Source organism: Diorhabda sublineata, chromosome 3, assembly GCF_026230105.1.
Source record: "Diorhabda sublineata isolate icDioSubl1.1 chromosome 3, icDioSubl1.1, whole genome shotgun sequence".
NCBI classification, from domain to species: domain Eukaryota; kingdom Metazoa; phylum Arthropoda; class Insecta; order Coleoptera; family Chrysomelidae; genus Diorhabda; species Diorhabda sublineata.
This window is the reverse complement of record NC_079476.1, coordinates 36,961,792-36,989,035: the sequence shown is the minus strand read 5'-3', so window position 1 is coordinate 36,989,035 and position 27,244 is coordinate 36,961,792. Positions and strand designations below refer to the sequence as shown.

The following is a 27,244-nucleotide window of genomic DNA, read 5'->3' as shown; positions in this document are numbered from 1 at the left end:
TTGTAGATAATTTTATGATCTACAATTTTTGTCTAAGATATTTTTATGATAAAACCCACAGTTTTGCTGAAAATTTCGAAAAACTCACTGTTTTGACCTTTGACCTTGAATAAAATTTTCTTCAAACACGGGAAAGTTGGGGAAACGTTCAAATTTTATTTTTAATTAAATTTCAAACAATTTTACTGATTTTCAGCTTGGTGGGAATTTATGAACTTCGAATATCTAAATTGAAGGGACAATATTGTATGTAAGTGTATAAAGGAAAGGGAAATAAAAGTATTATTTATATTATAAATTATTATATTATATTGATTACGTGCCATACACTCAAACATACATGTAATTTTCTGTGTCAGATTTATAATACAAAATTGATGTTTATAGAACAGGGTGTTCATTAAAAGCAACTGACGGATAAAAATTAATATTTGAACAGGTATTAGTTGATTCAAGATATGATCTGCAGTCATTAGAACAACTGTTGTATGAGATTCAAGATATTTAAGCGCTTGGATATTTTTAAACCTATAAAAGCGTATCATAGTAACTTAAAATGATTTGTACTAGGTATAAAAATATAGTTTTTCTCTCTAGGATTAAAGGAATCGTCTTTATTTTTTAAATTATTTCCGATTCTTATTTTTATAAAAACAAACAATTTTTTTGTTGAATTCAAAGCTGACTAGAACTACGAAGATGTTTTATTATGTGAAAATGAAATGTATAAACAACACAATGAAAAAGAAATTATGATAGGAACGCTCTCACTGTCGCTTCTAGAGGTTTCCTGCAGACCGCACAGTTTTTCAAAGCAGCAGCACAATCTACACAAGCAACAATATGTCCACAAGGCAAAAATACGACACCTAATTCATTTTTGTAACAAATTTTGCAAAGTGTTTTTTCGATTGCCTCGTTTTCTCGTTCTGATTTCTTCACTTTATTTTCGTCACATTTACTTTCCGGGGATTCGGTATTAGTGGGTTCCTCTTTGGTTTGAAGGCCACTGGGTCCCGGGATGGATAATTTTGGTTCGTACTTTCTCTTCACTTCATCAATGTAATCTTTGCCTTTCTTTAGATTGACGTAAACGCACTTGCTGAACCAAAGAGCGTGTTGCTCCCAAGGATCGTCGTTTTCTTCCCAGTCTTTCAAGCCTCCGCCGCAATAGAAACACAAAGTTTGATCTCCGGCGCCTGTGTAGTAAAATCCGGCTTCTGCCAAATTGGCGGGTCGCTGTTTTATGGATCTGGGCCACTCTTGGAATGTTGCTAACCTACTATCGTAAGTAATTTTGTCTTGATTTTGTGGGCCTTTTCCCGCTTGGATGCCCAACCTTTGAAAATTAATTGTTTTGTCGTCTTCTGGGAGAGAATTGGGTAAAACTTCAACGCCAAATAAACCGCAAGTATCGACGGTTCTTGTATTACTCTCGGCGTGATCGTGTTCTATATTACCTCTCATAAATGGACATTGAGGATTCCAGTGACGATGATCAGCCATTGGATCATCTCCAGATACCCAACGGTATCCTTCTATCTTACATAAAGGACAGATAACGATGTCATCTTGACCAGTATAGATAAAACCAGCTTTTGCAAGTAATTCTTTTGACACTTCAACGTTTGGCCAATTGGTGAAAGTTTCTAGTCTGCTTTCTAATGATAAATACTCAGTTCTTGGTGCACTTGTTTGAAGTAACGTATCTGATGATTTTGAGCCGTTATCTGTTTGATCTCCGAAACTTCTGTATTGAAAATGTTGCTGGATGTCTAACAGCGCCATTGCATCAAGACCTTTTGATCTGAAACAAACAAAATAACAATTAGTATTTGTACAATTTCACAAACATACTGGTAACTACCATACACATGACGAAAATTTGTTGTTTCATGAATGTACGGAATGGGATTTTTTTATTATTCGAAAGCCTCTAAAAGGCTTTGTCAATGTCAAAAAAAATTTATTTATTGCACCTGATGATAATGGCTACATTAAAGCGCTCATACAGAATAAGGTCTTCGTCAAACGCCCCACAGTTATTTTTCACATTAGTTGCTTTTATAAAACAATACAAACAAGGCATTAAATATTAGTAAAATATTTATTGGATTCTCATTGGTAATCACAATTCAACTTTACCTTTCACCACAATAATTCCATTTACTTTTGTGATTGGTTTAAAATTGATTCAATAATAAATGCCTTGACTACTAACTAGTAGAAGCCAATTTAGCTAATTACACATTTAAAATGTCAATAGTGTCAATTATGTCTTGACGTCAAATATAAATGGAAAAATATTGAGGATTGATTCAACTTTGAATATTCTAATCTAGGACATATTCACATGTGTTAACATTAGAATATTTACTTTCATATAAAAAAATATTTAGACAAAAAGAAAAAAATAATTTGCTTATTTGATTGTACTATTACATTCCTGTCATCAACGGAGATAAAATCTAACAATTTAAATCATTCTTGGGATCAGAGAAATAAATTGAATATTTGAAGTTACATTAGAATCGTTAAAAGAATGATAGATGTGTTTATTTACAACCATATATGCAATGCTGTCATTACTCATATATGTAATACTCTTATATGGACGAGTTTCTTTAAGTGGGAGGTGTTTCGACTAAGTGAAACAAATAGTGAATCGTTCTCTCTCCTTGGACCGCTTCAATTAGTTATTATTTTCCCACTACTGATATTTTGAAGAATTTTCAAGCATGCGCAGTAGATAGTGTTTCGAACGAGAGAGAAAATGAATATTGTCGGCACCGTTACGTAGAGACGTAATTTCCCATATCAACTGTCCATATAGGAGTAATCACATATATGTCATTACTAACGTCATTGAAGGTTAGAAAGTGTCATATTACACACCTCAACTTCCCGCCCTTTAAAATATTGTGATCGTTAAATGTTTTCTCATCTGTTCTAGATGAATATTTTGAACTAAAATACAACAAACTATTTATTTATATTGGTGACAGTTGTTTACCACATAGCAACAGTAACGCTATAGGTATCTGATTGATTATTCTGAGAAAAATGTCTGGAAATTTTTTGTTAAATGTAATATTTTATGTCTATCTCGAGATCATAGCTAACCTCGACGCGTTTTGGTTAACTATATCTAATCTCTCGACAGTAATGAAATTCTCGGTGTGTAATATTATCCTATTACAAGTTATATGATGAAAAAATTATGAAAATAAAAACTTTAGGATTTGGAAGCCAAGGCCAACCAAATTAAAAAAAAAATTTTCCGTAAAAACCAAATACTGATTTTAAATAATTTTAGTTCTGGTTAAAAAAATTATCAACTTTTTTTTATTAGTTCCAGTTTTGAAGATACAGGGCGATTTATTTTAATTCCGATAATAATCAACAATAAAGAATTAAGTGTCTTTGATGTAGATATTTAGAGTTAATGAGTTCTACAGAGACAAAGTAAAGGTTATAAAAATAAGAAGAAATCGGACATCTGGAGCGAATGAATAAGAAAGAGCAACAAAGAAGATCTATAGAGGAAAAGCATAAGGAAAAAAAGAGATTGGAAGCACTAGAAAAAGGTTAGATCAAGTGTAACCTATATATGTATATATAGATTTGGGGTATCTTATACACTGCTACCCAAAAAATCTATTGTGACCTTTTTGCGATACTGGAGAACCCAGTGACTACAGTCCACTCCTATAACAAAACCTAACAAGAATGAAAGTTGAAAATTCGAAATATACGAGGGTTGTTACTTAAATTTTGATATAGACAAATAAAAACAAATATTTTTACTTGGGTATGGCTTTATTGTTTTTAAACAAATTCTCCATTGGGTCATAAACCATACGGTTTATGACCCATCAATTCGATGTTTTGGCTGTTCAAAAAAGTTTTTCTTTGAATTTATGTGTGAGAAATCGCATTTTCGTGGTGGAGAATGATTCGTCTCCTACGATTGGTGTTCCTGATTTTTTCTTCTGGCAAATAAACGCTGGTGTACCAATCAGATTTGACAAACATTTTCAACATCCATGCATTATTATTGAATGTATTCGAGTGGAACTAATGCCTCAATCTCACGGTATGTCACATGACTATGATAATATTCGTGAAATTACTTATGATCCCGTCTTATCAGCTCATTCTAATTTAAATTAGTACTTGGTTCAGCATATTAATGACCTATTGCAAAGTAATTTTATAGTTAAGTATCAAAACAATGAACTAAAATGATTTCTTTCACACGTATACTGATATTTTTTAAGTACATGAAGCATATACTTAAAAAACAGTGAAAAAAACTGAGTTTGTGAAGAGACCCTATTATATTATTCATTTGGGAAATCAGGATAAATCTTTTTATGACAGAAAATAAATGTCTTACGTTTACGGTATTCATTTCATAAATTTTTTAATCTTAATATACATCACGCCATATACAGGGTGTTTCTATATTTGACCGACAACGCTCTACCACAGAGAGATATTTATAAATGATGCAATTTGATATAGGAATACGAACTCTTACGGGGCCTAGTTCAAAATTTTAAGTCAAAATCAAAAATTGGCCATAAATCAAGACCGCCTCCAAATTTTTTTTTCAAATTTGACCACCTATATGCTCCTTAATAAAGTTATATTTTGACATAAACAAACTTTGGAAAAATGTAACCAATGACGCGCTGTCAGGGTTATATTATAGTCGACACTTTTATCCCCCTATTTTGTACGCCACTGGAACAATTTTTTAAATTTTGTTTTAAATTGCCTGATTATTTTTAGTTAATCAAACTGAATCGAATAAACACCCTGTAGATTATTTGTATTGTATACAGAGGTGAAAAAAGTTAAATCAAATACAAACGATACTGACAATTAACCAGTAAATGGTTTACGAATCCTTTTGACGGATGACAAACCATCAGTCCAATTGTTTTCAATCAAAAACTTTAGTAATAAGACGAAGAAATGGTTTTCGTAGATTCCTGATTGTTTATAAACAAAGTTGATGTGAAATAAACACTATGTTGAAAATGAAGCGCTATTTTAAATCTGCATCTCAAAATTAACGAGAACAGTACACTAGCAGACACAAAATGCCTGTGTTATACTGAAAACTATTTACCTAATGCGGTGTTAATGATATAACATTCGTTTATGATAATGTTTACCACATATACAAATCTAGGCCAATAAAATTCCAGAAGATTTTAAGTGACCTTCACATGAAATAACAAGCTAAAATTAGATAATTATGCAATGGCATATTTTGCATTTAATGATTGTTTATTTAAAAATCGACTGTGTCATTTTTTGCGTCGCATTTTTACGTACGTAAAAAACCCACTAGACTAATTGTCAAATGTTGCGTAATATATATTATGTTTAATACGATTGAAACTATTACCTGTTCACTAATCGCATTTTTTCTATTACGAAAATAATTTATAAGTAAGAAATCGTTACTACACGAAACCCTTTTCAAAACACTAATGAGTAAAAATTTGTTATTAGCTATTAAAAATTAATACGTGGGCGCCAACCGGCTGAAAGATTATAGAACTCAATAACTCAATTATCAAACTCGTTAAGCTACTTTCAAAATACGCGATAGGAATAAAGAGTTCAGCCCTACTTGATAAAACAAATTCCTTGGCGTTTTTCCTATAAAACATAATGATACACACACAATCTTTCTTTAAGGTTTCTTAATCAAACGTTCATTTGTCGCGCAAAATTTTTTTTCCATAAATTTATACCACCTCTTTTGATGCTCATGTGAAAACTGGCTTCACGTAAGTCACCCATTTCACCTCTGTAAAGACCGGGACACGCACCACTCCGATTTTGTTTCAAAAAACGGATCGGAAGGGACAGAGACAATTCATTAATTGTGTTTATGCCTTTTCTTTGTATGTAATAATAAGGATAATATTTTGATCTGTACTGTATCTTTGACATTCAATTCCTTCGCAACTTTCGCCTAGATCATGTCTTTGTTTCGGTACTGCTCGTTTGTCTAGTCATACAGTACCGGATACTTCCTCACTCCTTCAATAACCTCTTCCGGTGAGAAGCGTGTCGGAAAGATGTGAACTACGCTGTTCTAGCTCTAGTTTCACTTCCCTCTCAGACATTCGTCCTTCTGTATGAACGTAGTCGAATCGGAAGGATGTCCCAGCCTTTAACGGTTTCAATGGTGTTCGAAAATCGCCATTAAGACATAGCAAGGCTTTAAACTTAGGCTTAATGGTAACCATCATTTCTGTGGGTAGAAAATTCATCACGATAATGCGTCGATACATTCCAACAGGACTGACGGATTTTCTTTTATAGCTCAGATACCAAATTTACTAGACCTGAATCCCTGTGACTTTTCCTCTTCCCGAAACTCAAAAATCTGCTTCGGGGGAGCGCCATGAATCCATTAAAAGTATAAAAATGTTTTTGGTCAGCCAAATATGATTATACGGTATATTGAAGAAGCCAAAATAGTCATAAGATCACTATCAGAAGTTTACAATACTAGTATTTTTAAATATATTTTAAGAATCTCATCGCAACTTTGTTAACAGAACAGTGAAATGATTTTCGCTTTGAAATAGCCCAGATCAACTTAAGAAATAGTTGCTAATGATGTAAATGTACTCAGGAAGATTATTTCAATTGATGAACTATAAGTTTACGATTACTATTCAGTAATAAACGCTAGAAGAATCGACTTCCGTGAGGATACATCATCACAATGGAAACAATTAGAATTTTGCATGAAAAGTGCATTCCTTGATTCAAAATACCGCTAAAAAAACATCGATTCAATGATAAAATCAAGAGTTGTATGTATGGAGTTCAGGATGTCATGTACACTAGGATCCAAATGATCTTTCGCGTCCCCTTTTTTTGCTGTGGTACTGGGGATTCTCAATGTTTGATCTGATCTATTATCTCCATTCTTCTTAGAAAATTCAGAATGGGAGATGACTCTAACTGCCAGAGATCTTCGTCTTCTATTTTATACGCTTTCAGGTGTGAACCTCTGGAGTTCTATAGACTTCGAAAGAATGTGGACAGAGGTGTGGTCATCTACATAACAGAATCTACTAAACCTATCGTCTTTAGGTGTCCGTAGAGACGGCAATGTCCCGACAAGACTCTTGTTACTATTATTAGGATTGTTCTTACCTAGGTTGATACATTAACACCCTGGTTATAGTGCCCCAGGAGTATATTTGTGTTTCATCCCCTGTAGATTGTTCCAGTTACTGGTTTTACCCCTATCTACATTTTTTTAGTATCTTCTCTATTATTATTTAGCTGATTTTACACAAAGCCATAATGAACTGAAGGCAATTCCGAAAACTAGGATGAACACTTTTGAGATAAACCTTGTATGTGTGTGTGTGTGTGTCAAGTTAATTGTTTCATGTTGATTTGTTCTCATTTAGATAAAAGCTTATCATATACTATTGTTATGTTATTTATCATTATATCAATAAATTCATCTATAGTGAACCGAATTTACAGGGCGAGAAAATTCAAACAATAAAATTGCTCATGCATTTATGTGACCAACTCCAAACGCAAAAAAAGAGACGAAAGAAAAACCAGAACAAATCTTCAAGAAAAAACAGCATTCAATATTCTATAATAACCCAAAATTTAGAGAGCAATATTGAACGTAGTTTTTTGAAGGTAGGTTGCCTACCTTATAGGTAATATATTTAATAATTTATAAATATAAAAAAAGTCGTAAAATTTGTTATTGTTATTCACTGGATATTTGAATGGTATTGTAGCTACATACTTGTAGATAGTACTTTTAGTTATAATAATAACATACTTGGATATTATAATATAAAAATTGTTTTACTGATAACAACGTATTGTTTTTCGCAATCCATGTCAATATTAAATATAATAAATGTTAATGATAGACAGTTTATCGCAATAGTATCAAATGTAGTATAAAAGTTTATCAGTAGCAACTTTCCAATACCGCAGTGCTCGTATAAAATGAGTACAACTGCACTCGAGATTGAGCAATATAGACGGCAACGTTGTTGGAATTCAGAGACCATTCACGATTTCCAGCATTCCTAATTACCCTGCCTCTCAGTCTCCGAAGGTATCTATGTAGCCAGCCCTACCACATTCCTCAGAGATCACATCAATGACCGAGAACCGGAAACAAGAAAAAAAGTACCCACAGGAGAGAGATAGAACTATAGACCTACGCTGGCACCCAGACGTTTCTCAGAAAAACACCGGTACAACTTTATAATCGATTAAATAGCACAAAAATCAATAAACTATTAATGAATAAGAGAAAAGATGAATAAAAGTCACATTAAAAATCAGTATTGTTCTGAATAAATATACAAGGCTACATTCGCGACATATGGCTCCTTTGTGCACAACGTAAACGTTAAACGCCACGACACAAACAACACAATAACATCAACAAATAGTACTAACCTTAGTGTTAATCAGAATTGTTGATTTCATCGTAATTTTGCCATTTTTTTTGATAATATTAATGATTTTTACATAACCGAAAACACCAAACTCACATTCACAGACCCGACTGATTTCTCTTCGTTTCTCTACACAGTTTACACACACCGCTGCCAACTCGAAGCGCAGTTGCCGCTACTGCTATTCCACATTCTTCTGGCGCAGTCTCGTCCCCAAATCGAGTCCACGTAGCAAATTTTAGACCAGTTCATAAAGTCACTGATTAAAATATATTTGTCGCAATATTTCAATGTGTATACATACTACGAATAAACTGAAAGTCGATTTCGGAACTAATTTTTTTATATCTTTTATCAAGTGCGTCAAGTGATAATTTGATAATTGGCGTTTTGACATGATAATCAGAACAAACAAGGCGATATTGGTAGATGCTCGATTGGATTTGTTAATTTTTTGCCACAAATTTGTTATTACTTAAGACTACAAATCATGATTAAATTGAACTCACAAAATAGAATTTAGTTAACATATTAAATAATTACTACACTTGAATAATATTTTCAATAATCTTCTCAGGGCTCTGTAAATGATCAAATTTTTGACACAGATGTATGTATGAAAATAATAGGTTTCAGTTAAGATTGACATTCACAAATGTACAATATATTTCATTGAATCCCGTTGCGTAATAGCTGCTATTCTAGGAATTTGGGTCTCTCAGGCAGAAACTGTAGTGACTGGCCTAAAGGAATATAGATTCCGAAAACGAAATACCACACAAGTATTACTGTACGTTAGAAAGGGATAGCTGGCAGACGGCGGACTTTTATTTCACATTTTAAGGTCCTTGGCGGAGGCCCAACCCAGACCCAAGACATTCATCAAGCGGCTTGACTCTTGGGCGCGTTTTTTGATGACTTTTTATAGTTTTTGTGCGTAAGCTATGAAATTCCTAAGCGCGTTGAACTGCCGCTGCAAAACGGCCTTAATAACCAGCGAACCACAAAACATTTCTATCCTAGGAACAGTTTGAATAGAGTAAAAAACTGTTATAATTGTTTCTCAAGTTAAAACAATTTATTTTCAAGTTGTTCTTTTATATTAACCGAATGAAGTTTGGAAATATGAATAGCTCTAAACGATACAAATAAAAATCTTGTTAAACTCAACAGGGTTTGGACTTTATATACAGGTGTGATAGAGAATGTATTTTTTATTTTTGGTTATATTCATTTAAATATTTATTTTATTCTTGGTCATTCTATTCAAGTTAGATTATAGTTTTAGGTCTTTAACGATAATTTCGATATTTCTTTGACAACTTCCACTAGATACTTAATAAACTGGAACTTTCTAGATTTTGTAAATAAGGATGCAATTTACGAATTAGCAATTTCTGAATAATTAAAAATACATCCAATGAAATAGGTGTTCGGTTCATTATCCCCAGGGCCGGATTTAGCATTTTGGCACTCCTAGGCCCAATATTTTTTTCAGCCCCTTTTTCTGCTTAAAGGTTTATAGGTTAGTTGCTTGAACGCCACTCTAGGGTGCAATTTTATAATTTTTTGAAGAATTTACTTGGTCCTGGGAGTAACAAAATGTTTTAAAAAACTTTTCGAGAGACTAAAAAAAAGGATCCAATCCACAGAGCGTTCTCGCAAAAAAAGCGTCGTCATTGCTATTGTACAGTGGCTTCAAATTACTCACATTTTTCGGAATATATCAAAATTTTATTTTTCTGTTGCTATCCGTGAAACAAATTATTTGTGCCCATAATTCTTTACTCACTGACTAATTTTTATGTCATTATCGTTTTTGTCGAATTTCTTATCAAAAACTCTTAATATTTCATCGAACTACAACGTTTTGATAAAGGTCTTCAAGTTGATTACGACTTCTGAGAAACTCAAAATGTTTTATAGAACATTAAAGCTTGGGAACGGAATTGACGAAATTTTGAAAAAGGTCTTCGCACAGAGTTCCGAGAAACGATCTTTTTAGTTGGCCATGTCAACCTTCCATATCATCAATAGATTTCTACCCAAATCATTTTTAACTACAATAAAAATTCTACAAAAAGAAAAGTTCCTCTTAATATATTGAATGTATTTGATTTTTTGAAATTACGAGTTTTACTTCTATTAGTTCTAAATATACAGGTTAGGTTAGTACTTTTATTTTGTTTATACACTTGTAAGAGTTTAATGATAAATCACTATTTGAAGTAGATACATCAAAATTTACAATTATACTTTAAGTATACAATTTAAATGATTAAAATTCTTTCTTTCGGACCTTTGTTCGGTAAAAGTGTTATGACATCAGCAAAGCTTAAATTTCCAGCCAACATATTTTCGATAGATAGATCAACCAAACATTTCTCGTTCCAAAGAGTTTCTTGAATAAGTTTTTATCATTTTATAGTTTTGAAAATTACATTCCGAGACATGTGTAGCACGATTGCCAACCGTCCCGGATTTCCCGGGACAGTCCCGATTTCTATTCGCTTATCCCGTGTCCCGCCTTGTCTGTCCCCGGGACACGGATTGTCCAAGCAAGTTTATATATTTCTATAAATCCAAAAGTGAATTATTAAGCTCCAATTTGTATAAAATAAAAAAAAACTATGAAAAAATACAAATGCAGATTTAGTCTCAGTAAATTAATTAACGTGAATTCTGGTTTGTTTTCCCAAGCTAGTGTTATTCTTTCTTGGAGCTCCTTTGACCGGGAGCCCCTTCTAGCTAGGAGCCCGTAGTATTTTGCCCACCACAGAGAAGTTTTTTTGTTGAAAGTTGATTGAAATTATCTCTAAAGTGCCCCCTCTTTCAAAACTCTATTTTTTCATGCAATCTTTTAGAAAATTGAAATATACATATCTAAAAATGTTCTATAAATATTAAGATTTATTTCCGTACTTTGAGGCACTAAATTTTGGAAAATTTGTTGTTAAATGTGGTGAAGGGATCGACTGGACTGTAACAGATCTTTACAAATGTTTTCACATCTTTCCGAAGCAGTTTCATTCCATTTTAAGATAATAAATATAACAGAGATTATAATAAATCGAGGTCAGATCATCATGTTCCACGAATATGAAGTCATAGATACACGTTTAAATTTTTTTATCGACTTCAACGAGACAAATATTGCAAATTTGTTTTTGAAATAAGTTTCATTAAGATGGATTTCTTAATAACAAATCTTCCATGAGAATATAATTATTTATTTAATTATTGTGAGTCGTAAATATTTTGTTGTTCAAGAATTATTTCATAATGGAATTATTATCTATTACATCTCCTAAAAACATATTATTCACAATGGATAGTGATTTCAAGAAAAGTAATATTCAATTATAAAGAAAATTAATAAAATAAAACATGTATTTATGATTGAAATCAGTCACCAAAGACTATTAGAAATTAATTGTCATTTTCTATAATAATGTGGTATTATAACTATTAAAAACGATCGATGGAAGCAATTAACAGTCTTGAAAAATTGAAATGTATTAGTGCTGTTTGTCGTCCTCACTTATCGACTGGCTTAGTATCTTTCTCAAAGACCGATCCATCTAGGTCATTATTGATGGATACACCTCAGATAGGTTTAAAGTAAACGCTGGTGTTCCCCAGGGAAGCATCTTGCCTAACCTATTTTCTCCTGTACAGCAACAATCTACTCGACAAAACTACAAACCCCCATATAGCTTCGCCGACGATAGTACATAAATTATCACCATCACCGCAAATTCGTTTGGTGAGTGTTGAGGTTGGTGTCTTGTCATAGTCACATGACCGAATTAGCTAAGGCAGGGAAAAACTTGGAAGCCCTCTTTAAGGCTGAAAAGCTATATGCTCCGCAACAGCTTCTAATCCTCTACCCAGATTCGTCCATCTTTGCAGTGTTTGGTTAGGTTATACAGAAGAGAGCAATTTGACTGCGATATGCGATCCAGAGTTGACCAGAAACTTAAGGAGCTCAGAACATAGAAGTGAAGTGAGGAAGGCAGCTCCACATGTCAGGCACCACTCGAACTAATCGAGTGTAATAGGGTTTACCCTCTTGTGCTTGTTTTCTACATAAAAAAATGGTAATCCAAAGACACATTGAGCTGGATACCGCCATATTAATTACTAATACCTTGCCTTACCCCAGTAGTTGTTTCAAATTCCTCAGGTGGTCCTTTTTTTGTCATTACCTCTCTTATAGAATTTAACATATACCTCCTCACCAATTGTATTCACTTTTGGTGTACTTTTAGTTTTTTTCATGTACATTATAATTGTCCTTTTCAGACAGCATATTTCGATCACTTGTTTTTTGGTATTAACGGCATCTGCTGTTGATTCTCCTTGTCTAAAACCTTTTCGATACTCCCCTATTTCTGGTTCCACTAACTTTTTCAGTTTTTCATTTACTATTGTTGTTAATATTTTAAATTTTTTTTCTCTAAAATTAATAAATAATCAATCTAGTACACCACTCTCTCGGCAAGGTTTCTGATTTCCAAACTGTTTCCATGATATTGACATTTTTACTGTTGTATTCCAATTTCTTGATTTTCATATTCATCATCGTTTATATCATCTTCTTAGTGCTCAATATCTTCTTCCAATAATATTTTTTTGGAACAATGACTCCATTCCGTTTCTATTTCGTTTGTTTATATGTTCCCAAACAGGAAACCCCAGAGTTGACAAAGAGGCCAAGCCTGGGCCCGTCTTCGGAAGTCAATTTCGGCTATACCAATGATTATCCAGACTCGGGTTGGTTGACCCAGCCTTGGCCATACCAATGATTACCCAAGCTTGGGCCAAGCCTGCATATCCCAGCCTTGGTCATTCATTGACAATCCAGGCTTGGGCCAAGGTTGGGCCAATCCTGGTTAATCCAGCCTTCAGTGTGTGTGTTGCTTATCAAATTTTTTATTATTTATTACTACTAAAAGTAACCATGTCTGATGCATATCTTCGAGTTCGAAAATGGCGTGCTTTGAATAGAGAAAAAAAAAAACTAACTCAATTGTGAACGGGCAAAGCTTAAATAATTTAAGTGTGGACATCAGCTCTGAAAGTGAGGTTAACGATAGTGGTACAGTAAGATTAAGATTAAATATGAAAATTTATGTTTGCTTATTGTTAAAATCAAAAAAATCATATTGAATAAAAAATTAATAACGATAAAGCAGAAAAAGTTATGTAATTAATAAGACTTGGCATTTCTGTCCTGGCATTTAAGCTTGGCCCAGTCTTGACGACCAAGCTTGGCCCATCGTTATCACTCCAGAGTTTTACCAAGATTGGGCCAAGCCTGGCTTACAAATTTGGCCTAGAGTTTTACATAGTTAGGCCAAGACTGGGCCAAGCTTCGGCCCTTGGAACTTTCCTCTATGGGTTGATATAATCATTTCTATTTCATTATAATCATAGCTCGTTTTTTCTTGTATAACTTCTTGTGCTGCATTTATGACACTGTTCTTAATCACTTCCATTGCTCATCAATATACTAAATAATTTTGTCCAATATTCCTTATCAAATCATCAGGCTTAACGATCTCCTTACGGAAACGTGGCCTTAGAAACGAATTTTCTCAATTATTTCATGCTAATATTAAAAATTATTTCTAGTTTTCAGATTTTTCATCACTATATTCATTCTTTGTTGTTTAACTTCAATCCTCTCTGTATGGTTTGAAATAATTTTTATTAAAATAGTGTCCAAATAAGACCAGTTGTGTCCTGCGTTTTTTTTTTGGAACTTTTCTAGTAGTGTTTCGATGCGTACTTCTAGTCTCTAGTATTGTAGTATGTATTATGAAAGGCTGGTTAAAGGGCCTCGTGTCAAATTGTGAAATCAAGAACAGGAAACGCAAATAAGGCACAGCTGTTGTCGTAGAAAAATAGTGTATTTCTAAGAGTATCAATGATTTGAAGTATCATTGATGAACAAGGTTTCAAAAATAGACTTATTTAGTTACAGAAAGTTGAAAGAATAATTATGAAAACTTATACAAATGAGTCACATGTTTAATTTCTAAAAATCGAACGTGCATAGTTATAAATACACTTTTACGTTGAAAATGAACACGCTTCTGTAAAATAGAGGAAGTATTTCCTTTTTTTACATCGAGAAAAATTGTACCTTTCACAAAATGGAATGTGGTTACACTAACACTGTTCTAAACAGGAATTAACTGATACACATACCAGTATTATAAACAAAATTGAGAGCCTCGTTAAAATGTCATCAATAATATTATGACTATTCAATTAGGTCATGTTTATATCTACATTTGAGATTATAAATAACATTAATGTCTTTTGTTAATTACATTAGTTATTTAGATTCTGATTTTCACTGTTTCAAAATGATGTAATAAGAAATACCACAAAAAATTTGAGGAAATCTTTATTGGAATCGATAGAACGATCAGTATAATTTAATTTTTGAAGATGATTGATTTCATGCAAATGTTGACCGCGGCTGCGGTTGAGGTCCAATTTTGACACACTCTCTCCAACATATCGGCCGGAATTTCCGGAATAAATGCTTCAATATTGGCTTCCAGTGCGTCAATCGTTACTGGTTTATCCCTGTAGACATTAGCCTTAACATGAACCCACAAGAAATAGTCGAAAGGCGTTCAGCGATGGCGGCTCTCAATTTGGCCATTGTTGCGTGTACCGTGTGGCATATGGCACCGACTTGTTGAAACCAAATGCCAGGCATGTCCAGTTCTTCTATTTTGGGCAAAAAAATCGTCAATCATCACATGGTACGCTCGTCATTCACAGTAACGTTCCGGTCATCGTCGCTTTTGAAGAAGTACGGCCCGATGATGCCACCGTCCCATAATTCACACCAAACAGTGACTTTTTCGGGATGCATTGGTAGCTCTTGCAACGCTTCTGGCTGGTCTTCTCTCCAGATGCGGCAATTTTGCTTGTTGACGTATCCAATCAACCAGAAATGACCTTCGTCGCTGAACACAATTTTTCGATAAAAAAGTGGATCTTCCTCCAACTTTTTCAGCGCCCATTCACCAAATATTAGACGTTGTGGGAGATCGGGTGGCCTCAATTCTTGCACTAGCCGTATCTTATAAGGTTTTACAGCTAAATCCTATCACAAAATTTTCCACGTAGTGGAGTAACAGAGGCTCAATTCATCGAGCCAGTATTTGATTTGCAAACTAATTTGTATTATTTCTTAAACAGTACTTAGTTAAAAAAAGGTTCAATAATACTATTTTCCAGAAATGTTGACTTTCTTTTGCTTACTGATAAATGAATTACGATTTTTCATAGTTTCAGTAGCTTAAAAAATCATTAAAACAAAATATTCTGGTTTTAACTCATAAAAGCTGTCTTTGTTCGACAAGATAATCGTTAAATCGATGGATTTTCTTTTATATGATTGAAATTCTTTCAACTTGAGGTGTTTTCCTCACTATTTCATCAGAAATTTTCACTTGATTGCCCACAGTTTGAAATGATGCGGAGGGTTTTGCAGTAGAGTGCTTAAAATTTTTTCAGGGTTCGTACAAGTCTTTTTAAAAAAGTTCCAGAGCAACTCCAGGACAGAATCATGATTTCAAACCAAAGAAAATTACTTTTAAATCAATTATTAAATTGGTACACAATTATATCAAATATTTTCAGCATTTAATTAAGAATAACAGTCGATGGATTAAATGACATCAATTATATTTATTATTCCTTGATAACTAAACTTGTTATCTAGGCCTAATTTAACCCTCAAGAACGTGCTATCGACTCTATAACATTAATTTCGAGCAGTAGTATTAACATTTACATAATTTATTGAATATATAATTTTTAAAAGTGTGACATGATGTTTTAAAAGAACACTAAAGTCTCAGAAATTTTGGTCTAATTAGTTCAAGAGTGAAAAAATTTTCCATGCCCGTTCTAATTTTGACCCCTTCACAATTAGAATTTATAATTATAAATATAATGATATTGACAGTATTTTATGAAAGATGTTAGAGAAAAAAAGATAAAAAATATTAACCATACAAAAGACTTTTACACATTTACGCGATTATTTTATAAAAACATTAAAGAAGAATGCAAACAAACAAAAATGAACAACAGGTCTCATAGAATAGTTTTTCAAAATTAATTGTTGATAAATATATTGTTAATAATTGAAATTTGTATATAATTGCAACCAAAATATGCTCAAAGTGTTTGGTAAAGACTTTCACTTCAAATAACTACAAACTTAGTTAATAATATTTTTTAATTTCTTCGGACTTAATCTATTCCCAGAAATTCATTTTTTTATTGAGAAATGTATGATAAAATATTGATAGATGAAGCTTAAAATAGAAATTATTAAGAAAAATTGGAGAAATTTAATTGGAGAAATCGAAGTTCCAGGGAAAATTTAATAAATCCAAGATAAAAATTAAAATTCCAGGATAGAGGACTATACCACAGGACTTTTCCAGGTTTTCCAAAACGTTCCTCAATTTCCTCAATTAAAGGTGCAAAAATCCATACATCAATAAAAGAAAAATGACTTTTAAACACGTTGAAGTGAATTAATCAATTTTTATTTTATTTCTGTCATCAAATAATTATTTTAATGGGTATAAATAAAGGTAAAATATATGTCTGGTCATATTTGTATCTTCTAGATGTAAATATTGAAACGAAAGGGCTTACATGAAACTTTAAAATCGACCCACGAGATTCCCCCGTTTTCACAAATAATCCATCCTTTATTTTGTTTCCCAGTGTATATTGATTTTTTGTTAAATTAATTATTTTCAATCCAATCCCAATAAACAATTAAGAATATCGTGAAATTCGAAATAATAATAATTAGTACAAGGATTCTACTCACTTTCGCTCCCACAAACATTTTCCTGAACACATATGATTACAATCAAACAGTTTCAAAAATCCCTTTTCACACGGGTAAACCACTTCCTGACAAAGATTTTCTCAAATAATTCACACGAGAATGTTTTTTTCTTTGAACGCAGTACCGTGGGAAACTTAAATTCGGAATGGAAGTACGAGTGAAATGCGGTTCAAACGGCGACACACACGCGGACTACTTCTTAGAAACAGATAGGTTGTGTGGAGTGCAGCAGAATGCATCGGTTTTATAGGTCGGAAAGAATTATGGTTCGCCTCGGTGCATGCGTAAGTTCTATAGTGGGTGGATATGGGTGCTATACCGGCGCATTCATTTCATGGGAATATTACTTCATCATTTTTATTTTTGTTTACTTTTGTTTGTTTATTTACTGATTTATATATATGTATATGTATCTATTTATAAATACAAGAATATTTTATTATGGGGTTCCTAGTAATAATTTTGGTGCTGGTTACATAGGACAACATATCATTATTTAGAAAATAGATTGAGAAGTCATCAAAAAAAAATAAAACTGATTCAACAAACTATGGAATATCAATTTGAAAATTCTTCGAGTCAATTACAAAAATAGAATTTTTATAAATGGTTCACATACATAAAAACTATAGACACAGAACGGAATCAATTATGAAAAAGTTAAAATAAAATAATTTTATGCTACAAATGTTAAATGTATTTGATAATAATTTGAATTTCGCGATAAGACAACTAAAAATAACAATTTTTTTCTCTTTCCTATATTGTACGAGGGTATATTGAAAAATTATTAGCATACTATAGAACCAAACAAAATTTCAATGTCAAAATATTTTATTATTCAACATATTCTCCTCTTAATTGGATACATTTATTACAGCGAATCTGCAACGTCTCTAGACCTTTCAAAAAAATGTTTCTTCTTGTTCTACAAACCAGACCTCCACAGCTTTCATTACCTCCTCGTTAAAGTTTTTTTCAGTGGAGGAAAGAGATGATAGTCGGACGAAGTCAAATCTGGTGTATAAGGGGGGCGATCTAGTAATTTAAACCCTAAATCACGAATTTTTTGCATGGCAACATGAGATTTGTGTGCAGGAGCGTTGTCCTACAAAAACAAAACACTTTTCGATAGTTTTCCGCGGCTTTTCTCTTTAATTTTTGGTCGTAGAGTGGTCAATAATGTCGAATAGTAATCTCCAGTTATTGTTCTACCTTTATCCAAAAAATCAATCATGATTACTCCATGGAAATCCCAAAAAACTGAAGCAAGATATTTTCCAGCAGATTTTTGGACACGAAACTTCTCAGGTCTTGGAGAACCAGAGTGTCACCATTCCATCGATTGTTGCTTTGTATATGGAGCGTAGAAATGTACGACAAGTCTCATCCATAGTAACAATTCGGTTTAAGAAGTCGACATCGTTTTCAAATCGAGCACAGATCGAACGCGATACTTCTACACTTGCACTGTTTTAGTCAACATTCAAACATTTGGGATCCATTTTGCAGCAATTTTTTTCATGTCCAAATTGACGTGAACTATATGATGAACGCGTTCGTATGAAATATTCAGTGCTTCAGATATTCGTTTTAGCCCAATTCGACGGTGTGATGAAATCATGTCATAAATTGAATCGATATTTTCGGGTAAAGACACAGAAACTGGCTTTCCCGATCGGTTATCATCTTCAATGGAGAATTTACCTCTTTTGAAGCTTGCAGTCCAATTTTTCACGGTTGCATACAAAGGACATTGATCACCAAGGGTATTAAGCATATCTTCGTAAATCCGCTTACCTCTTAACCCTTTTAAATACTTGATGATGGGTCGATACTTGAATTTTTCGATTTTCACTGATATCTTTTTTGTTTTAATTTATTGCGTAACTCTGGTTCACTTTTTGACGTCAAACTTTACACTTACACTTCTAATAAGTTATTGTTCGTTGCTATGGTAACGCAACATGGGTCGAAACATAAGTAAGAATGGAATGGGATAAGAAAATAAGTTGGAAGAGAAAGCTTTATGTACATTTAATGTTAATTAAAAAATATTAATGTTACAGACAAATATACAAGGTACATTTAAACAGTTGGACATAAACTAAACCATATATTAGGACATCTTGTTAAAAATAGCTAAAGATTTAAAAAACAATGTGTTATATCAATTAAATTTTAGTTCAAAGTAAAATTTAGGAGAATTAACAGATCTCGATTCCCATAAGTTGTTGTTCCGAAAGATGTTTCAATGATAAGTAAGGCCCCTATCAATTTTTCTCAAAATATATGATATAATTTACGATTACTACAAAAGAAGCTTTTATTTTTTAAAACAATATTTATACAAAACTTTTATTGTATTGTTGATATGTGAAAATAACCAAATACTCTTGAAGTACAAAGTTATTATAGAACTCGCCAAGGAAAAGCATTTCACTTGTACTTTCATCTCAATTTTTTGTTCTCGGGACTTAACACTCCTTTTTAGCTCTTTCTTTAGGGTCAAATTAAGGACATTGTTTATAGACAATCCTAATGATGAGTTGATGCAGTGGATCAAGCTTCAAAATGCTTGAATGAAATGAATTATCACCTGGACTTGTGTCGTGTGGCTAAGAATATTTGAGAAACAGATTAATTATTATCACATATCAATCTTATGGATTGAAATGACTTGTTGAAAAACATTCTTATAACAAATCTAGAAATCGTTTGTTAGCAACAAGAACGGAAACCACTTATAATCTATTTTTATACATGAGAGAGTAATAAAATGATTGAGCATTCGTAACTTTATCAGGTTACCACAGTTCTGTACAGCTTACGATTATAGAAGACCAATAAAAGCCTGCAAACTAGCTCAGGTACATTTATTTTAGTTTTAGTAAGTACCTACTTTATTATCTAAAATAATTGAACAAAAATATTCAGTGTGGTTCTAAATTGACGTGAAAAAATTGAGGAAGGTACTCCCCACTTAAAATTATGAGGATTTCCTTAGACCATTCTCTTCGGCGGTAATATCCCTAAAAGTTGTTGGGAGATTTATTTTTTTTGTAATATTTACGTAAAGTTTGCAGAGGCAGTGATATTATTCTAAAATTCCTTTTATTACCAAGTGTAAAATAAAAACAAAGTGAGGATTGATAATTAACAATACATAGTCTATAATTATTTCTAGGGGTTGGCTGGGAAAAAATTTTATCACAGTAAAAATCCATTATAGTTCTATATGGGTAATTATCCCCTGAATTTAGAAATACCCTGTATATGTTTTGTTTCTTGTTATTTGAATTTTCAGTCCAATAATCGAACATACTATTATCTTTTTAGTATTTTCCTTTTGATTTCCAATATCTCACTTTTGCTAGTCACTATTCTTCGAAACTTTCCGTTGATATCAGTTCCTTCTTCTTTGTGAGCCTCATATCTTTTTTTCTGTTAATATGACGTACTGATTGCGGCTTTCCGCTCTTCGTCTTGACGGTAAATACCGAGTGAAACTCGATAGCTTCAGAATATCCTGTCCTGCTTTCTGTTAATAATCAAAAGCTATGATATCCTTTGGTTCATTTTCAGGTTAATGTACACAATATTATATGGCTAGCTATTAAAAAATTATGATAAATATGCCCTGACTGTTGCTTCTACTGTTTTTCTGCAAACAGCGCATTTTTTTAAAATAGCAGCACAATCTGCACAAGCCACGATATGTCCACAAGGCAAAAAAACCACTCCTAATTCATTTTTATAGCAAATTTTGCAAATAGTTTTTTCGTTTTCTCGTTCTGCGTCCAACGTATTTTCTTCTAATTTATCACTTAAAGATTCCGTATCACTCGAATCTTCCCGTGTTTCAATATCGTTAGGTTCAGGAATGGATAACATATCTTCATATTTTCTCTTCACGTGTTCGATGTAATCTTTTCCTTTCTTCAGATTAACCAAAACACATGTGCTGAACCAAAGAGCGTGCTGTTCCCAAGGATCGTCGTCTTCTTCCCAATCTTTCAAACCACCACCGCAATGGTAACATACCGTCTGATCTCCTAGACCGGAGTAGTAAAAACCTGCTTCTGCCAAATCTGCCGGTCGCTGTTTTAATGATTTCGGCCAGTCTTCGAATGTTGCTAACCTACTTTCGTAAGTGATGTAATCTGGATATTTTGGAGGTTTTCCCGTTTGTATGCCTAACCTTTGTAAGTTGATAGTTTTGTCATCTTCTTCACCAGTTTTGGGTAAAACTTCAACTCCGTATAAACCGCAAGTATCTACGGATTTGGTTATATTTGTAGCTTGATCACGTTCGATATTATTCCTGAAAAATAAACAATGAGGATTCCAGTTACGATGGTCGGTCATTGGATCATCTCCAGTTGTCCAACGGTAACTTTCTATCTTACAAAAAGGACATACGACAATGTCATCGTATCCTGTATATATAAAACCGGCTTTAGCTAAACATTCTTTTGATAGTTCTTCATTGGGCCAATTGGAGTAAGTTTTCAGTCTGTTTGCGACCTTTCTATAATCTTCAGTTGTAGTAGCTTCTTCTACATACTGGTCTTTTGATTTTGAGCCGTTGTCTTCTTGAACAAAACTTCTGTGTGGTTGTTGAAAGTTTATTAATGCCATTTCTGACATATAATCTGCATAAAAAAGTACGATTATTAACACAATTTATTGAATGGTGATGGAATAATTGATAAAAATTATAACAGTTATAATTTTTAGAATTATGGCATTGGAAGTGTGAGGAAACAGTGTTGCTTAAACATTCAAACATTAAAGACAAAATGGGCGATTTAAAAATGATCATTATTGCAGCAAATTTATACTTTAATAGCAAATCCTTAGTTTTCAAAAACTGAATACAAATCTAGCCTTAGTTTTTTGCATTCGTTCAAATCGTTCGAAATGATCTGTCTGTCTGCCTCCATAGAAAAACATTAATGGAGGTAAGATTAAGTGACCTGGGTGGTCACATCATTGATCCACATCTTTCAATCCACCTTCCTTCAAACTGTTTATCAAGAAAACTTCAAACATTGAGGTTATAATGTGGTGGTGCATCATCTTGCTAAAACCAAATACTAGGATTTGGATCCGGATCCTTTGTGCGAAGGTGCTAGATGTGCTTTATCTGAATCCAGTTGGACTTTTACCGAAACTTTACTGTAACACTTGTACAAAACATCACCTCGTTTGTGTGGGTGCAGTTTTTCTTTCTTTAAAACTTTACTAAAAACGAATAACATTTTGTTGTAAGATAATTTCTGTTGTAGTTGCGTGAGGGTTGTCTCCTAATAACAGCAAAATATCCAGCTTTGCATCATCGTTTATTTCTGATCTTCCAGATTTTGGAGCATCTCACATTCTTAACGTTCTATTCCATTCTGCAACAGTTCTTCCCACTGTGCTTCTAGCACTTGGAGGTGTTTCAAAATCTGTTTTGTTAAATAAAGCACATGATTTCGAAGTATGTATATATAACTAACACTGAAGAATAGTTGTTTCATTTAGTTCTTTCAATTATTGTCAAACACTTCTCTGAAACATCAGCATATTGTTGTTTTTGATCGACTGTGAGTAAACGCGGCACCTACTTTGAAATCAGCTTCCTCATGGTTAAATGCTCATGCATAATTGTAAATACACTGACTTCTGATTTATTTATGGCCTCAGTTGACTCACGCAATTTCAATTTACGATTAGATAAAACTAATTTGTGGACTTTTTCTGGAGTAACCCTATTGGACGAACAGAACATTCACCATCATCGGTGTTTGTACGTGTTGGACTCTGAGCAAAAATGAATGGTTTTTAAACATTTATTTTATATATTTTTGGTTTTTAGAAATGTTTATTTTAAGTTTTTAGATAACACATTTGAGACACATTGGTGCAGTTTGAATGAGAGGCCGGTATAGGTTTGATTTTATGACCTCAGGTACTTGAGTTGTGAAAACGACTGTTTATCCTTATACCAAAAGTACAACCAAGCACTATGGTCTTTGTTCAAGAAAACATGTGTTTTTCTTAGTATAGTCTAGAGTTGGACCTTAAAATGAAATATATTTTTAAATAGTTAGTCCGCGGCTAAACTCTGTCCTGTGACGACTATTCTCGCAAAGTGATTATAAAAATAAAAGATTCATAGTGAATCAATATATATATATATATATATATATATATATATATATATATATATATATATATATATATATATATATGAAAATCACTGAGTATTTCTTTCAAGTTAAAATATATAAATCCTATAAAAATAAAAAAAGTAACTTCATATAAATGACTGTCACTTTTTGTAACTAATCGAAATGTCATCAAATATTACACATAGTCTTTCCAAAGTTGGTACTTCCTAAACGTCATATTTATTTGACAATGGCAGCGCCATCTGTCCGTCAGTAAGTCACATAACTATTGGGTGATTTTATAATTGTTCCAAAAGTGAATCTTCAGACTTATCGAACATCCTAAACTTCTTAGCTACAAAAGTAACATACTCCTGGTCTTTTTAAGACGAGAACAGTCTTTGAACTCGTTATCATTACGAAACACAATCCACAGGGCGAAGTGCTCTAAGTGTTCGGAAACAAACTGGGTTAACATTAATTGTTGTTCTGAAACTGATTTAGTTAATCGCGTCGTAGTCAAATGATAGAATCCTTTCTGGTAAACCACTGGGTAAATACCATCAATTGATGGGTTTTTTCATTTGTCTATGGTTTTTCGAACATTTATTATTATTTATTCTCCTTATATGGTTATCGAGTATTAATTCACATAAGTAGCGTAATTTGTAGGTTGGTGAGGTTTGCGGTTTATTAAAACCGCATAAAGTATAAACTTTTGGGCGTTTCAACTTAAAAATGGGTTGTTGGTACTAAATTGATAATTGCTCATTAGCAATTAATAAATATCTAGAAACTATTATAAAAAAAGTAACAAAATTAAAAAGTTCTTGTAGATCATGTTTTAAATTTGACATTTCTACCGAAAATTGAACTCGAAGATCGGAAATTGTGATCTCAATATTGTTCTGGATTAGGATTAATCAGCTGATGGGTGATCTACCTGAACCCGGATTGTAGTTTCCGAAAAGTCTTCAATTCAGCTTATTAATTCTTCCGTTAAGCTCAATGACTATTTAGTTTTTACATTTGATTTGATTATTTTTATACAAGAATTGACTGCTTATCGCACTGCTGATTTACACTTTATCTTATTGAAAGATAAGTCACTTTTCTCGGAAACTTGATAATATACTTAAACTACCCAGATAAAAGTATGAAGATATACTTTAGTATCAATGGAATTTTCTTTGTTCAAACTTATTCAAAACAAGAGACTCTGACTTTCTTTGTGTTCATATTTTCGAAAGTGCAAACAGCTGGTGTTTATAATTGATAAAACAAAAAATATTACAGTGGATTCCAAAATAGTGCATGTTATGACGTAATTGGGATCATTTTATCAAAAGTGGATACAGTAATCTAACGTAGCGTATTTAAAAATGTCAATAAATGGAATTGAATTCGAATAAATAATAATACATAAAAGATAAATACTGTATTTCAGTACAGTTGAAGCCAGTTGAGACGAATTCATTCGCAGTTGAATAAACACTTAGGACAAGAAAACATGGTATATGACTCTAAATAATTCTGGTATGGTCATATACAAAGAATGACTGAGAACAGAATATCTAAACAGATCTTAAAATGAACATCACAATGAAAAAGGAGAAGAGGAAGCCCAAGATCAACAGTGATAGTGTTTATGTCTACGGTGTTCTTGATGGTTCCCATTTTCTTGATGAACTTCCAAGGAGCAGGCAATTTGAGGCCTTAGTATCAACCAAAAAAGGGGTGATTCGTTGCCTGGAGTAGGCAGATTGAGATCACGAAATCAGTTCTTGCAATTGAACGAATAATCACTCTTCATAATGGCTTAAAGTGGGAGCCATCGCTGCAAAAAGTATAAAAATGTTTTGTTTATTAGACTCTATACTTTTCAAACAACCATTATATAGGATATAAAAAAAAATAACTAAATTCATTTGAATATTCCCTTAAGTGCCTTATCCATTTTGAATTTAAATGTGACTGGATCACACATAAGGACGCGTAGGAAAAAGGATAAAATGAAGAAGTTAATCACCAAATACCTAAAAAACGGCTATTGAATTGTTATACATCTATTCCAATAAAAAAAATTAATGGAATAGAATTTAGGTATAGCAATATAGAGCTGCTGCTTCTGCAGATTTCAAATCATATTAGAGCTTTTCGGAAACTTCGATCCGGTCAACCAGATCATGATTCCAATTTTGGGAAAGTAATCCTAATCACGTTCACTTTCGTTCGGAAACTAATCAAAATAATAGAGTCCTAGCTATTTGAACCTTGAAGGGTATTAATACTTTTTAGTAATTGACAGGATTGTGATGTGCTTTTTGCTATAGACTGAGGGTCTGTAACCTTTCCAAAACGAAGAGCCGAAAGTAACAATTCACGATTTTATTTTTCTCATAATAAATTTGATTTTTGATGTTAAATGAACGGCTTTAAATATGAATTTATAATGTCTTTTGAAAGTTTTATTAGATCTGGTTTATAACTTGTTAGATTCAACAATGGCTTTGTTATTTCCGACTTTTTATTTTATTCATGTGATAGAACGAATATGTGGACCCGAGATCCTCAACACTCTATATGCCAACTTCTTCATCTTACTAAAACATTCTGGACTCTTCCAGGTACCGAATACCTTAACACGCGGAAATTTCTTTTAGGTTGGTGCATGTATTTCTAGACCTCCAACTAGCTCTTGAGCCCTGTGAAGTTCCAATAGTTTTCAAGCCTAGCAAATGCATTAGAAACGATACAGTATCAGTTTCAAATGGCTCAATGTTGATCTAATTTATATTTATGTTTGTTTATTATAAACGTGAAATTACTCTGAAGTAGAAACTTCCTGGTTCTCACAGAACGGTTGGTAGCAATATATTATCCAATTCTGTTTTGATTATTTTATATCTTTGAATAGACAATTCGTTCTTGAAACAACAAGGGAATAGACAAGTGAATGTAAAAATCGATATATACCGATTGATAATGCAGACAGATTTCAGATGGTTATGGTTTAAGTGAGATGAAATAGAAAGTAATTAGCTGAGTCTCATCTCTACGGATAAAACAACAGAACTGCAGAGATTCCTACTAAAAGAGCCGCAGTTTCTGTTAGTTAGTTAGTAAATAACTGATAACTGAATTAAAGTTTAAACAATAAATAAATTATAAATTAACGCAAAAAACTAAACTAGGACCTTCGGAAGCTCCGTTCTGGGTTAATACCCACATAATAAAAACACACAAAATTTATTATCTCTTCCATCGGTACTATTTTTATTATTATTGTTTCTTACCTAAATTTTTCCTGAATTATGTCGAAAACATGAAAAATTTGATCTGAAGTAAACTAACAATAACCTCCAGTGATTAATTACTGACTGAATTTGTGATAACTTGTAGAAAATTATTTATTATATCGATAAGTGTAAATTTGTGATAATGATTACTATATAGATTGATGGCGCCTCATAGTAATTGATTTATACTTGGCAAAATTCTATGTAAAGAGATTAATTCTACGAATAATTAAGATACCTTTGAGTATCTGGTCTATGGCTATCAATTCACAGTATAATGATGATGTTAAGGTTGTATAATTCATTTCAAATTATTTTTTTTAAGTCTTTCGGCGAGAATTTTTAAAAAATATTATCTTTATTGATATGCTAATGTCAATGGTATAATATTTC

At 32.6% G+C, this 27,244-nt stretch overlaps 1 protein-coding gene across 1 annotated transcript; it reads right to left on the bottom strand.

Moving 5' to 3' along the window:
* Positions 1–750: 750 nt before the first annotated feature.
* LOC130441772 (uncharacterized) lies at positions 751–26,988 on the bottom strand. The gene is made up of 5 exons (XM_056775559.1): positions 26,849–26,988; positions 21,030–22,049; positions 12,731–12,916; positions 5,423–5,444; positions 751–1,807 (listed from the first exon to the last, which is right to left on the bottom strand). Exons 2-5 carry the CDS (start codon positions 22,042–22,044, stop codon positions 751–753), a joined length of 2,280 nt encoding a protein of 759 aa, XP_056631537.1. The 5' UTR covers positions 22,045–22,049; positions 26,849–26,988.
* Positions 26,989–27,244: the final 256 nt, after the last annotated feature.

Bases quoted from the DNA above. Each gene is read 5' to 3' on its own strand.
- LOC130441772 (XM_056775559.1), bottom strand. From the start codon at position 22,044: ATGTCAGAAATGGCATTAATAAACTTTCAACAACCACACAGAAGTTTT. The intron at 12,917-21,029 runs ATTTATCATAAT...TAACAACAATAG, and splicing joins AGAAGCAACAGTCAGGGCAT to TAAATGAAAAACTGAAAAAG. The intron at 1,808-5,422 runs GTAATAGTTTCA...TGTTTGTTTCAG, and splicing joins AAAATGCGATTAGTGAACAG to ATCAAAAGGTCTTGATGCAA.